At 37.3% G+C, this 14205-nt stretch overlaps 1 protein-coding gene and 1 long non-coding RNA gene across 9 annotated transcripts; both read right to left on the bottom strand.

Moving 5' to 3' along the window:
- Positions 1-2292: 2292 nt before the first annotated feature.
- On the bottom strand, positions 2293-8631 carry LOC145129920 (uncharacterized). 8 transcript variants are annotated; one of them, XM_079064760.1, is made up of 12 exons: positions 8067-8631; positions 7698-7766; positions 7293-7469; positions 7076-7202; positions 6912-6932; positions 6680-6798; positions 6317-6364; positions 6160-6227; positions 6019-6050; positions 5856-5932; positions 2595-3289; positions 2293-2508 (listed from the first exon to the last, which is right to left on the bottom strand). In XM_079064760.1, exons 7-12 carry the CDS (start codon positions 6334-6336, stop codon positions 2483-2485), a joined length of 918 nt encoding a protein of 305 aa, XP_078920886.1. In that variant the 5' UTR covers positions 6337-6364; positions 6680-6798; positions 6912-6932; positions 7076-7202; positions 7293-7469; positions 7698-7766; positions 8067-8631; the 3' UTR covers positions 2293-2482. The 8 variants fall into 8 exon arrangements, with proteins under 8 accessions (XP_078920886.1, XP_078920884.1, XP_078920882.1 ...); XM_079064758.1 differs by having other exon boundaries at positions 6160-6241; positions 8067-8630; XM_079064756.1 differs by having other exon boundaries at positions 6160-6241; positions 6899-7202; positions 7698-7828; positions 8067-8129; positions 8246-8630.
- Positions 5196-5849, bottom strand: LOC145129921 (uncharacterized). Its single transcript, XR_013717717.1, has 2 exons — positions 5514-5849; positions 5196-5412 (listed from the first exon to the last, which is right to left on the bottom strand). It is a non-coding gene; the product is annotated as an uncharacterized LOC145129921 (long non-coding RNA).
- Positions 8632-14205: the final 5574 nt, after the last annotated feature.

The following is a 14205-nucleotide window of genomic DNA, read 5'->3' as shown; positions in this document are numbered from 1 at the left end:
AGACTTTGCCAATTACAAAACATTCCATTGGAGATCCGAAGTCTCATATTCAAAGTACATTCCTTTGAACATCCTTCTTGCATAAAAGTTTCAGTCATATCTTGTTCTAGTTCTTTTTTCCCTCTTAATGCCCTCGGCATTTGGAAATTAGAACAATCGAATATTATAGCATATGTAATTGATCCTATATCCGAAGCACATGGGATAAGATTCATAATCTCTTACATAAAGACATGATACTAGACCAGTCTTTTGCTATAACATTTCTATATATATATATATATATATATATATATATATATATATATATATATATATATATATATATATATATATATATATATTTAGAATTTCTGATGTTGAAACATTTCAACATTACATTCATATATATCCATGACTAAGTCCCATTAATAATTTCAATCTAATCTTTTAGATTCGAAATGAAGTATGAGCTCCTCTCCCTTAAAATTTTCTACAACGAAACAACTTTTCAAACTCTGCAACTTTGCAAATTAAAACTTTGTTTCCTATTAATAGTATTGCTAAATCGCAACACTTAACGTAATAATTGTGCTCCCACTAGCATAATAATTACATACTTATAGGCATAGCACTTATGCTCCCACTAGCTTTGACATGTAGCTGGACTTCTAGAAATCAATACTCATTGACTTTCTTACCAAAGTTCAGATTTCTGATACAAGATGCTTCGATAAGACTTTATCTAGGCGTCTCAAACTCATACACATTTCCTTGGATAGCTCATATGTGTGTCTAAACTATTTCAGAACTTACAGCAGTAAGTCTCGAATGTTCAGACTATTTGCCATTTTCTCACAATTCGAACTATGAAGAGGGATGTCGTAATCATAATCGAATTTGAGAACGCAATTAACACAACTGCTATCTCCTTAAAATCTATCAGTGAAAGCATTTCCTCACAATCATTTTCATGAAGGAGAGAAACCTTTTGCCACTTAGATTTTATAGTGTATGTGTTCCTATTCATGTGAATTTGTCACAACCATAATCACAAGACAAGGTTTGTGACAAATCCAAACTCATATGGACTGAACTTGTTCAACCTTAATTTCTTGCCATCTAGTAGCACAAGGGCCTACCATTGCTTCCAAGTTGCTGTGCAGCTCACCCCTATCGATCAATGTAAATTTCATTGACCAAGGTGCTTTGCCTTATGCAATCAAATGAGAACTCATAGAACTCATATGCATAGTTTACTTAATTGGAATGGGCACAGAAACAAGAATATGTCAACACGATAGGTTGCAAACCTCAAGTCGTGTGCTAGTGATAAACAATAGGTTTACTCTTGATTAGTTCTTGAACCTTTTCAAGATCTTTAAGACTCCCATTGACCTATTGACATATGAGATTCTTTTGTCAAGAAACATTCTTTGACAAACAAATATTCAAGAGTTAGTGTGGGTTCTTATCAAGACAAACATTACACATAATTGGTCTTAGTTGATCTTTGTCTTATCCAAGACATCACAACTTACCAATTTCAAATGTACATGAGTAAGAAAACTTTTCTACTCTACATTTCATGACGTGTTTATAAACATACTTAGGATATGTCACTCAAGATACAATCTCTGAGTATGACTCTAAGACTTGATTTTGAAATGAAGTATGACTCATCCTCTTGATTTAACCATTTCAACAATTCCTGATTCCTCTTCTTAGCCATACAAATGTACTAAGGTCTCCTTAGAGTATCAATTGTGATATGGTTTCATAATCACTAAGATGATCATAAAACACGATACTGAAGTACTCTCCTTTGCTTTCAGATTGGAGAAGCTTTTATCTTTCTGCCTAATTGATTCTTCTTATTCGTTCTTTATACTTTGAAACTTTTCAATGTATTAGAATTATACTTAATCTTGTAAGTATAACAATATTTACTGAACCATAAGTAAATCATGACTAATAGACTTTATCGGCCTTTGTGGTGGATCTTGACTAGTCCACATCAATGTGTACTAGATCCTTTAGTACTTCACTCGACTCACATACATATGCGAACAAGGAATTAGTCCAATTTTCCTAAGTACCAAGATTTTCATACATCATATAACTCAAATCATACGATTCCAAGTTTCTATCCAATTGAAACTTGGGTGATGAGAATCTTTCCTTACTTAGAAAATTACGACACTACCACAATCAATATAACTAAGAATCAAACATTTTCAACATTGCTATAAATGGAAACATATAAACAACAATTTTCACAAATGTCATTGCAAGGAAATATAAAATAAGACAAAATCAAAAATTTCTTTTATTTATAAAATGCGGAAAACTTGTCCTTACAATGCAAATACAAATGAAAACTATGTTACTAATTATTCCTAACCAATCTATCATAACTCCTAAGCAGTAGCTCAAAAGTCTGATCATCGAACCATGCGATCGAAATCCATCTCTTCGCGACAAGACTCAACTTACTCTTCCTTTAAGCTTCCTTTCTCTTCTTTGATCCTACAAAACATCAAAATGCAATATTATCACATCATGTATTAAGAATATATAAATAAGAACTTAATAGAGTTAGATAGTGGACTTACCTGAAGTAGAACCATACAATTTGATTTTACCATCTCTTAGATCTCTCAGGTAGTCAGGGAAGCTTCGCTTCCAATGTCCGTTCAAATGGCAGTAGAAACAAGTGGACTCTTTGGCATTTGTACATGGAGCTATCTCAGAACTGGCTTTTCTCTTATGGTCAAATCTTTTGACCATGGCCAATTTCTCTCCCTTAGGAGAAGAAATATTTTCTGGATCATCATTGCCATTGCCTATGTCTATGAAAATTTTGGCGGTAGATCTTCCAATCAAATTTGCTTTACCATTGCGCCAAATCATTTCTGATTCAACAACACTCAGCAAATATGTCAGATCAATGAGGGTCATGTCGTGATCTGTCACACAGTAGTCATTAACAAAATGACTATATGACTCGAGAAGTGACTGAAGAACCAAGTCAACAACTAGCTTCCTTGGGAAAACGATACCCAACATTCCCAGCCTGTCAATATGCAACTTCATCTTCAAGACGTGAGCACATACAGAATTTCCATCTTCGTGTTTGCTTGCCAACAGGGCTTGAGTGACCTTGAACTTTTCAAGTCGACGAACACGTGGGCCAGGGAGAATAATTAAAGGAGGTGGAGGAAGAGAAGTTCCACGAAGGCACGAAAAAGGGATTGATCTTTCACCTCGATCGTCACGTGGAATATCATCTTCATGAGGAAAGCCTTTCCTAAATGGATAAGAAAGACCACAGTTGTCAAAACTAGACATCTACAAGGGAGAAATTCAAGTAAGTTGATTAAGTCCTTAATATAATACCCAAATTAAATATTAAGGCTAGGACCCGACACAATAATTCACAATTCGGAAGAGGGATGCCGTAATCCAATTGTAAATTGTCGGTAGGTAAATGACGATTTACCAATTCCACCACGAAAACGAAATTTTAAACGAATTAGGTTTTAAATGAAACTCCTAGATCTTTTGAGATTCATTGAACTTTTCAATGGCGTGTTTAATCTTGATTATGCCCTTCAAGTTTGTGACTGGGATACCGAGGATCACAAATAAGGTGTGAATAACCATGCAAATTAGCTTGGTACTCTCGATATCATTAATCACCTAATCAATGTGCCGGTTAACCACACACGCTCCATTGATCAATGATAATTCACGAGCTACCCATTGCCATCCTTCATTAGTCCCACATTAGTGTGTCGGTTAACCACACACGCTTCACTAACGACCAATAAGGTGCAATGTGCAATTTCATGGTTTAGCACCAAATTCACATTTTTCCTAAAGTAACCAAGATTGAGAATTTATAAAACATTTAGTTACTTTATATTTCATTATACTTTTAATGAAGATTTAAGTGTTCTATCAAACCCGTTCGGCTAACGACCCTCCACTGGTCAAGGGTGTCGTGGGTAAGAGTGGATACCCAATGGCGCTCATTTTAGATGTCGCTTCCTTAAACACCCCTTACAGACCAGCTTCGTGAATGAGGCCTACTAACAGTAAGACTGACCTTTTAATTATACATATATAATATATTAGACTTTTAAGTTTATATAGTATAAGGGTGTATTTTACACTTTTAAAATACTAGGTGGTTTAATCTATTAATAAATTAGACTTTTAATTTAATTAAATATAAACTGTATTGTCATTATGGATTTATTAATTCTTTCTTTTAATTGTACCCTTAATTAATTTAATAAAATCCATAAGGGTGTAATTTGAACTATTCAAAATATCAAGGTTCTAAATTTAAGACTTCAAAATTAAAACTATTTAATCAAATATTAAATTTCAAAACCATGAGGTGCATTGTTGAGACTTTTCAACTTACTAGGGTTTAAGAATTTAACATTCCATAAATGAGACTTTTCAAATTCCAAAACTTGAGGGCAAGTTTTGAAACTTTTCAAAACCTCTTAGATCAATTTGAAAACAATTAAATTTAATCATATAACTAGTGAAGAATCCCGCTTTGCGGGGCTAGAAAACCAACCATGAAGATATGCATGTTGAGAAACAGAAAGAAAATAATGTAAGTAGAAACATGTTTAACAAATATAAAACTGCATAAGAATCATATTTGCAACATCAAAAACCAAGACATTTGGGAATACTAAGTTTGATATTAGAAGTCACTCTATCTTTTTCCCGAATGGAAAGAACTTACACTATTGTTTGTTGCGTTTGTGCTCATTACCTTTGAATGTATATTATGTGGTTTATATGTGTGCATTACTTTTTAATGCAGCTACACAGGAATAAAAAGTGTGCTAATCAGCCTATCAAGAGTTGCTCACAAAATCAAGCTACACGTTCAAACTCAAATGCTCTTGTTCTACCAGGTACACACACTAATGATTTCCATCATTCTTATCAGCATTAATCTTAATCTTGTTTGCATGTTGATTCTTATTTACTGTAATCTAGACTGCCTTAAATAGCAATTGCAATGACACATGATAGTTTGAAAGTAAGATTGTTGAGCTATTGTCACACTGAATTATGTTGCTTTCACCTTCAACTTGTTGTTTCTTGGAAGCATGAAACACTAAAAGTACAATGCAATTATACCACTCACAATGACCTCAAATTTTACTCTAGAATCAAAACTGTTTATTGAACTCATGTCATCAACTTTGATATTTACACAATCAATGCAAAAACAACAGTTTACCTTTTAGCTTTTTTTATGAAATGAAACTTAAAGTACTTAGACCAAATAACATCATGGATAGAATAGTAAGTATCATCTTTTGACTTATATAAAAAATTATGTAGACACTGAAAGTTCTAAGAAGAGTGGTGCTCAGAGTGATTTAGCCATTACTCCTGTTCAATCAAAGAACCCGTAAGCATTATTTTGATATATTTTCTATTTAACAATGCTTTCAAAAGATATACTTTTTAATTGGTAAACTGAATTAACTGACTATGTAAGTTTTTGTTTGACAGAGGTGATGGCAATTTGAGTGGGAGAAGTACTTCCATCATTTCTGCTCACGTATGGAAAGAATCCCTAGCCAGGTGGCCACGTCCTGTATGGCATGCTCCATGGAAGAAGTACAGAGTAAGCACACTTATTTTTATCCAAATGAATACTACTACCAAGCAATGTAGTTATTCAAAAACCTTTAGAAAATAGAAAGTGTAATTTTATTTTTTCCTTTTGGATTATTTTGCAATGATAGGATAGAAATAATCAGGATAAAATAGTAAAGAAATTGATTAAAATTGATATTGGAAAAGCCAATTAACATATTCAGACAATGCACCTGCCAGTATTTCCACTTCCCAAAGGCATGATAGGCTTAAAATGATGAAGTCTGATTATTTCACCATCTGTAGTGATCTACAAAATAATAAAATTGTAAAAAATGTGCATATTTTGGTAAAAGGAAAAATGTGTAAATTTGTTGCATTGTACAAAAAATTTACCTTTTCTATAGTTTTCCCAAAGGCATGATAGGCTTAATATAAATCAGAGAGTTTTGAGTATGAAGTTTATAAAGACAAAAAAAAAAAAAAAAAAAAAAAAAACTAAACTCACCTGTGCATTCCCACAAAAAATAAACTGACCTGTATGGTCATAATCAAGAGTGGTAACGTCACTGTCCACAACTGTTTTACTTATTAATCTTCTCGTGCTAAAATTGAATATCTGAAGTAGTAAAAAAAGGAATTAATTAATTAATTAAAAGAAATAAAGAAACAGTGAAGGATATGAATTAACTACCGAGACTTCTTTCTGTGCATTGCCAACTGAAAGGAAGTTATTATTTACCTGTATTTATTAAGAAAAAAAGAATTACTAATTTTCATTAATAGATGGCTATTTGCCCTTTTTTTCCTAACTCCTCTCACGTGAATACTGTGAAATTTGTATTTTTGAAATGCAAGGGTAAAATGGTCATTTAGTCTCGTTCAGACGTTTTATTCAGTCTACGGTGTGTATACATCACTTTATCCATACCTACATCATTACTCATTCAGGGAAGAAAACAAGAGAAACATCTCCTAAGTTTATTATGTTGGTTAAAAATAAAGGAATAAGAACATAAATATAAGTAAGAGAAAGTTATATTTGAAGTGAACTTACAGGATGAAAACGAATACAAAGCTGAGAAGTAACTCCATATATTACTCGAATCCAAACCCTCATAGATTTATCTAATAAAGATGATGCAATTTACTGGTTGTTCAATGAAAAGCCAAAATCTGGAAAAATGAGAATAAAGATGAAAAAAAAGACATCAACACATGACTAATAGCCCCTTTCAATCAAGAGACATTAAAGGAAAGACTAAAGAGCCAGTACCAGTTGATCAGACCTGTGACATCTTTTGAGTACCCTGTCAATTTGTTCGTGATTGAAGGTGGATGAGAGAAGGTTTCTCATAGGTCAAACTCATTTGTTACTTCAAATTTCACAAAAATGAAGCATATGCATTTTAAGGAAATTAGAAAATTCACAATCAAGATTAGTAAATAGAACCTGTTTCATATCCAACCGAATCGAACGGGAACCCACACAGGGTTAGGGGGTGTGATTTCCCTTCCATCGCCAATGGAAACGACGACCACAGAAATAGTAACACAAAAACCCGAATCTTGAAATAATTCTGGAAAGAAAAGGTTTATTTATATATAAATTGAACATCAACGTGAATGTAATTTCTCATAAGTTCAACAATGGAATATGTAAAACTCACCAGCATATGAAAGTGTACATGTGTTTGAAACTCTGAAACAAATCCATGAATTACTAACTTCTTTAATCACCCACATCTTCTAAGCAAACACGCAGCCCAATCCACAAAATGTTTATTAAGAATCATCCATTGAAGATCTAAAAACTCACATTCTCAAATTCAAATTCACCATGCAAACTACAATGAAGAACACCGTCATTAAAATCATCTCTAAAACCATAAATCAATGAAAGCAAAAATGGTGGTGACTTAACATATATACTGACAAAAAGCAGAGCATACATGCTTTAACATAAACCTCTATCCAAATCAGCAAATGCGAAGAACATCATGAAAGATTATCACAATGCCAAGAAAAGAGGGAAGAAGAAGAAGAAGAACAGAAAACGAAAAACGAAACAGTACCTTATTGAAGGAGAAGAGAAGTTCCGCCATTTTGATTCTTGAAAGTCAAAATTAACGTCAGCTACATCACTAGAACCGAAAGCAAACCCCACATTTGAATTAATCGAATTCAAGAAAAAGGTACTGCTATTCTACAATTATTTATCAAATAATCAAACAAAATTTCTATTATCGTAAGCTTTTACAGCTTGATCCAGGGAACCCATATGAATAAGACCAAAAATAAACTCATTTCTCTTGATTAAATTTAAGAACATGGATTCGAATGTCAGACTCTTTTGTTTTTGACCAAATATGGGTAAATAAATGACATGGCTTTAATTCCAATCACTGTAAGGTTGAACAACATGAAAGAGAGAAAAAAAGTACCTTTCCGAGGAAAAAACGAAGACCATGAAGATGAATGAGTAGATAAGCTTATTCATGGTGTCACTGGTGTTTGACCGATTGAAGGTTGGAACCAAAATTTATAATGGGAACGGTTGAAAGCGACAAGGCTAGAAATAAGATATAACGAAACGGCGTCGCGGAAGAGGTGGAGGACTTACCGGCTTGATAAGACGATAGCTCCGATCGGTGACGAAGAAAAATGGAGAGGCGATGGAGACGAAGAGGGAGAACGGAATGGAACCATCCAGAAAGAAAGAGTGGAAGTACCGTAGGGTGGGTTAATCGAAATCACATATATTTTCTCCAATTTTTTCATTACCAGCGACGGGTGACGATCCTTCGGGGTGATGTTTCCTTGGAGAGATCGGAGAGAAATGGATCGAGGTAGGGCTTTTGTGTGGAAGGAAGAAAGAGATGGAGCTGTAGAAGGAAGAACGTGGAAGGGCATAAGAATGAAAGCGGTGGAGAGCATTAAAGGGGACGATACTTGTAGGCATTTTATTGGAGAAGAAAACGGTGGAGAAAGAAGAGTCGGACACGTATTATCCAACAACCACTATCTCGAAGCAGGCCACAGAAAATTAGACGCAACAAATAAAAACTGGAAAAAAAATAAATTACAACCGATCAGAAGTCAAAACTGTTTATCTGTAGTTCAAAATTAGTATATATATAAATTAGCTATATCACAAAATTGACCTAGTCTAATTTCATATATCAAAATGATTCAAATCAAATTTTACAAATAATTAGTTTTTCACAAAATCAAGTAATTATCTTAAAATATGACAATCATCATTCAATTGGATGAGAATAATCATTACCATATCATAAAAATCGAATTTTAACGGTCAAAATAGTTTATGGTAATGATCCTAATCCAAAACTGACCAAAATATGCAAGCAGACAATCCTACTCATCTAGTTCATGGCATGGACTCGACGAGTCCATCACATATGATCCAACTCGTCGAGTTCCCATATGGGACTCGACGAGTGCAGCAGTCAGTGGCCAAAAATGACATTTTTCAGCTTTGAAAATCGAACAATTGCATCAATATAACAGAAAACACCCTAGGCTCTGATACCACTGATGGGTTTTAAGCACTATAACAATCCTATGGTGCACATACAACCCTAAATGCTTTGGGTCTAAGTTTTATCAAGTTATACATGCAATTTTCATTTATCCAAAGCATAAACCCTAACTAGCATACAATTTTGAGATTTGCAACATAAAACAAGTTAGATGAATACCTCTTTGTTGTAGCTTGTAGAACTTGGCCTTTCAAGAGCTTAGTACATCAAGTGTGATACCTCTAATAAGTTACAAACACCATAAGCAAATGCAGGATTGTGATAGAGAGGCTATAAGGCACCAAAATCGTCTAGGGTTTCATCTAGCAAGTGTGTGCCGATTTTGGGAGGTTAAGGGTTATATTTATAGTGTGGAATTCCTAGGGTTTTACACTTTGAAACCCTAATTCATTACTTAAGTCTTTAAGTAATCCAATAATCCATATGATAGGCCCTTTGGACTAAATCTTCATGGACTCTCACATGGATTTAGTCCATCCCTAATCAACATGGATCATTAGCCCAAACTATAAGTATTACTGATTTACCTAATCAGTCCCCGTTAATTTAATCAGTCTCTTTTGATCACTAAATTAATTCCAAATTAATTCTTGATCAATACCAATTAAATAATATGATTTCTCAATTAATATATTATTCATATAATATATTAATAAATCACAAATAACCTCTTTCTCAATTATCCATCCTATCAAATTGCTCTGGTGAAGGCAACCCAAAAGGACCATGCTACTATCGGGTCAAGTACATACTAATTATAGTTATGGGCTTAGACACCTAATACAACAGGTGCCACCACTGAGGTCACTGCCGCCCGATTTCGATGACTGGACGAGGACCACGACCGGACTCGTGGGATCACCGACGACCTCCAGGAGGATCTCACGACCGCTCGAGCGGAGACCAGGGAGTACAGAGAGAGACACGCTGCCCTTGAGTAAAGGGTGATCGAGGTCGAGCACCGAGTGGAGGAGATGAAGGCTTTCATGGCTACATTCTGGGGGCCATAGGAGACCACACGCCGCGAGTAGGGCTTATGCTACTCACATTTTGTTATAGATTAGGTTTTATGAGTAAGCGTTGGTGCTACTCGTTCTTGTATGTAGGTTCGACCCTACGAATAAGTGATTACACTATTCAAGGGGTCATTATGCTGTCAAAAATTTTCTTTGATGTATTGTAGACCTTCATAAAGGTCAATTTTCCCAAAACCATGTACTAATATATGTTATCAATGAAATTGGCATGCATTTTATTTCATTGGGTATTGCTATTAAAGTCATAAATTGTTATGCAATTGTTTACTTATTATAGTAGATTTCTATTTATGAATTGCTTACAAGTTACAATAAAGTCGGGACATAATACACATATAACTGAGACATTCCATTTCAATAATACCCGGCTTATAACCACTATTGAAGACTTATCACCATTCCATCTTTGAACTTTATGGCAAAAGGATGCCACCACGCAGAATTATCAGGCGTGTCATCAACACATCAACAGCTCCACCGCCACCGCCACCGCCACCACCTCCACAGATGGACTCTGCTGTCTTCCAAGCTGCTGTTACAGCCACTGTGGCAGCCGCCATGGCACAAATCAGTACAAATGGTACCAATGGAACTGGAAACGGTACCAATAGTTCTAACCAGGGCGAAATCCAGGGATGCCCAAGAGAATGCCCCTACAAGGACTTCTCAAATTGCAAGCCCAAGCCCTTTTATGGAAGCAAAGGCATCATTGCCCTGACGAGATGGTTCGATAAGACAGAGTCAATATTCGAGATCTGTGCATGCCCGGAAAAAAGCAATGTCAAATTCACGGCCTGCACTTTCGCTGACGGGCCCTTTTCTGGTGGAATGTCCACGTCAAATCACTAACTCTCCCAGTGGATAACTCCATGAGCTGGGAGGACTTAAAGATCATGATGTTGGAGGAATACTGCCCGAGGGGTGAAGTGCAGAATCTGGAGCAAGAGATCTGGAACCTCACAATGACAGGCTCCGACATCGCAACATATACTGCCAGGTTCAGCGATTTGGCGATACTATGTCCCGGGATGATCACCCCAGAAAGCAAAAAGGTGGAACGTTTCATCTGGGGACTATCCCCCCAGATTCAAGGGATGGTGATAGCCGCAAACCCATCCACTTTTGACAGTGCCAAACGCTTAGCACAAAGGCTTATTGATCAAGGAGTTCGTCAAGTCATAACGACCCCCATCCTCGAACAAACAAAAGGGGGTGACAACAAGAGGAAGTTCTTGAACAAGAAGAAGGGCCAACCGACGCAAGAGCCCGAAAAGAAACAACAAATTGTGGCAGTCCATGCCGCTACTGTCCCTGCCGCCCTAGCACCAGCCAAATAATATGCTGGGACTCTTCCTAAATGCAACAAGTGCAACTTCCATCACAACGGAGCCTGCCGAGAGATGAACTGCAATAATTGCAACAAGGGGCATACCGCCCGTTTCTATAAGGCGCCTGTTGAGCATCAGCGCTACCGGTTGATCTAAAACTAATTGGTGTTAGAAAGGGTGCAACCTTACCCATATAGCGCATTCAGTCATCCAGGACCAGGCATCTGAATGAGGCACTCCAGTCCATCGTGTGAGGACTTGGTCGATGCCATTTCTGACCCCCAACAATCCCCCCCCCCCCTTAGAAATTGCTCTTTGAGAGAATCGAACCCTCGTCACTGGCTCTGATACCACTTGTTGAGCATCAGCGCTACCAGTTGATCTAAAACCAATTGGTGTTAGAAAGGGTGTAACCTTACCTATATAGTGCATTCAGTCATCCAGGACCACGCATCCGAATGCAGCACTCCAGGTCATCGTGCGAGGACTTGGTTGATGCCATTTCTGACCCCCAACAGCACCAACACAACAAACCACCCAAGCCACTAATGCTGGGATGAGTCAGACGTGCTACGAATGTGGTGAGACGGGGCATTTCAAGAGGAAGTGCCCAAAGACAAAGAACAAAAATGTCGGAGGAGTGGGAAGGGTATTGGAAATAGGGCATGAGAGGCAATGAAGGACCCCAACATGGTTACTGGTACGTTTCTGTAACATCCGGATTTCCAGGCATGACAATTTGAGTATTTCTTTTTGAGTTATGGGGATGGACTCGACGAGTTTACGACTAGACTCATCGAGTAGGATCGCGATTTGCTGACTGGATTAATGAAGGGACTCGACGAGTCGATGGGTGGACTCGACGAGTCCGCGCTGTGGACAGAAACCCTAAATCTTTGGGGGCCTGTGCCCTATTTAAGGGTCCTTATAGCCCTCATTTGCGGCTACCAGTCTAGAGAGAGAAACCCTAGAGAGCTTGAACGAATTGTGTGAGAGAGAAAGCCATTTCAACCCTTTTTGGTGTTGTTTTGCAAAGAAGAAGGTGTTTCCAGCTAGAGGAGGTCAAGAGGGTTGCTAATCCGTGGTTTCCAAGCTTGGATCTGCAGTGTTGAGGTAGCAAATCGATCCTTTCTCTGTTTGGTTTAAGATCCTTGAATTTTAGGGTTTTCTACACCCTTTATTGGCTTGAAATGTTGAGTATGTTGTCCCTTTGAGTGTTAGACTCTGGATCTGGACCTCTAGAGGTCCAGAGGGCCTTATCCATTCTGCTTTATGTTGGTTCATGGAGGGAATAAGACTATGTTGCCATTTTAGAAGCCATTTCACCAAGGAAAGCCTTGTATGTGTTGCATGGATGTCAAGACTGAACCTTTACATGATTATCGTGTTTGGGAAGGTCAGATCTATAAGTTAGAGAAACAGATCTGACCTCAGAAGGTCATTTGAGTGTTTCCATGGAGGGAACTCACCGAGTCCATATGGGGACTCGACGAGTCGAGTCGGGTTGCCCCGCGATTCGTGACCAGTGGTGACCCGTCGAGTGAAAGGATAATTCGACGAGTCGAGTAAGGCTTTTTGAGGATTCTGAGGACACGCATGGACTCGCCGAGACACTCGAGTGCACTCGACGAGTCTGGTCAAAGTTTGACCTTTGACTTGAGTTGACTTCAGTTGACCTTGGGGTTTTGGTCAAGCTGATTCAAGAGAGGTCAGAGAGGGGTAGAATGGTCTTCTACCCATTATTCGGGACAAGAACCTGAGAGGCTTTTGATTAGAGATGTTATCATTTTGATAGGAGGAGGCTAGGTCGGGTTATCGAGCACGAGAGGGTATCCGACATCATGCAAGGTGAGTCTTCTCACTATACTGTACCTAGAGTGGTACCTATGTGTGACCGGAAGGTCTTATATGCTATGAGATGTATGTGTTGTATGCTGTTATATGATATGGATGTGTTATGTATGTTATGAATGCTAAGGACCGGAAGGTCATTATGATATGGACAGGAAGGTCAAGATGTTATGGACCGGAAGGTCAAGATGTTATGGACCGGAAGGTCAATACGGGTAGGACCGGAAGGTCTACCAGGGTTGTGGGACGGAAGTCCTCTGAGACACGGTGACCGGAAGGTCTTATAGCCTTGAGTGGAGTATGTGCGTATGTGGTATTTTGGGGAACTCACTAAGCATTTATGCTTACCGTGTTATATGATATGTGTTTCAGGTACTAGCGAAGATCGCGGAAAGGCGCCGGCATGATCTGTACACACTGATGAAGATTTATGTACTTGAGATTCTGGGGTTGTTTATTGAGTTAATATGTGATACAATGGGTAGATTCTGGGGTTGTTTATTGAGTTAATATGTGATACAATGGGTTTTGAAATTGTTCTTATGGAATTTATTATGATTGAAAATGAAAAATTATTTTGGGAATTTACGTTGTTACAAGTTGGTATCAGAGCCTTGGTTTGAGGGATTCGGATGCACCTTCGGGTGTATTTGAACTCAAACTGAGGATTTGAGAAAGTTTTTCATAAAAGGAACAATTTTTCTAAAAAGTAAAGGAAATTGAGGAAAGTGGAAAGAAGCACGGTGTACGATCAGCCAGCGCCCAAACAGTGATTTCCCAAAATACCCTTACATTATGTGTTAT

The sequence above is a fragment of the Lactuca virosa genome, chromosome 8, assembly GCF_052849685.1.
Source record: "Lactuca virosa cultivar CGN04683 chromosome 8, Lactuca_virosa_CGN04683_v6, whole genome shotgun sequence".
NCBI lineage: Eukaryota > Viridiplantae > Streptophyta > Magnoliopsida > Asterales > Asteraceae > Lactuca > Lactuca virosa.
This window is presented reverse-complemented; position numbering and strand designations above follow the sequence as displayed.

Coding starts and splice junctions, on each gene's coding strand:
- LOC145129920 (XM_079064758.1), bottom strand. CDS start 6,742: ATGAGGGTTTGGATTCGAGTAATATATGGAGTTACTTCTCAGCTTTGT. Junction 6,242..6,316: donor ATGCACAGAAAGAAGTCTCG/GTAGTTAATTCA, acceptor TTACTACTTCAG/ATATTCAATTTTAGCACGAG. Junction 5,933..6,018: donor TTGGGAAAACTATAGAAAAG/GTAAATTTTTTG, acceptor ATTATTTTGTAG/ATCACTACAGATGGTGAAAT.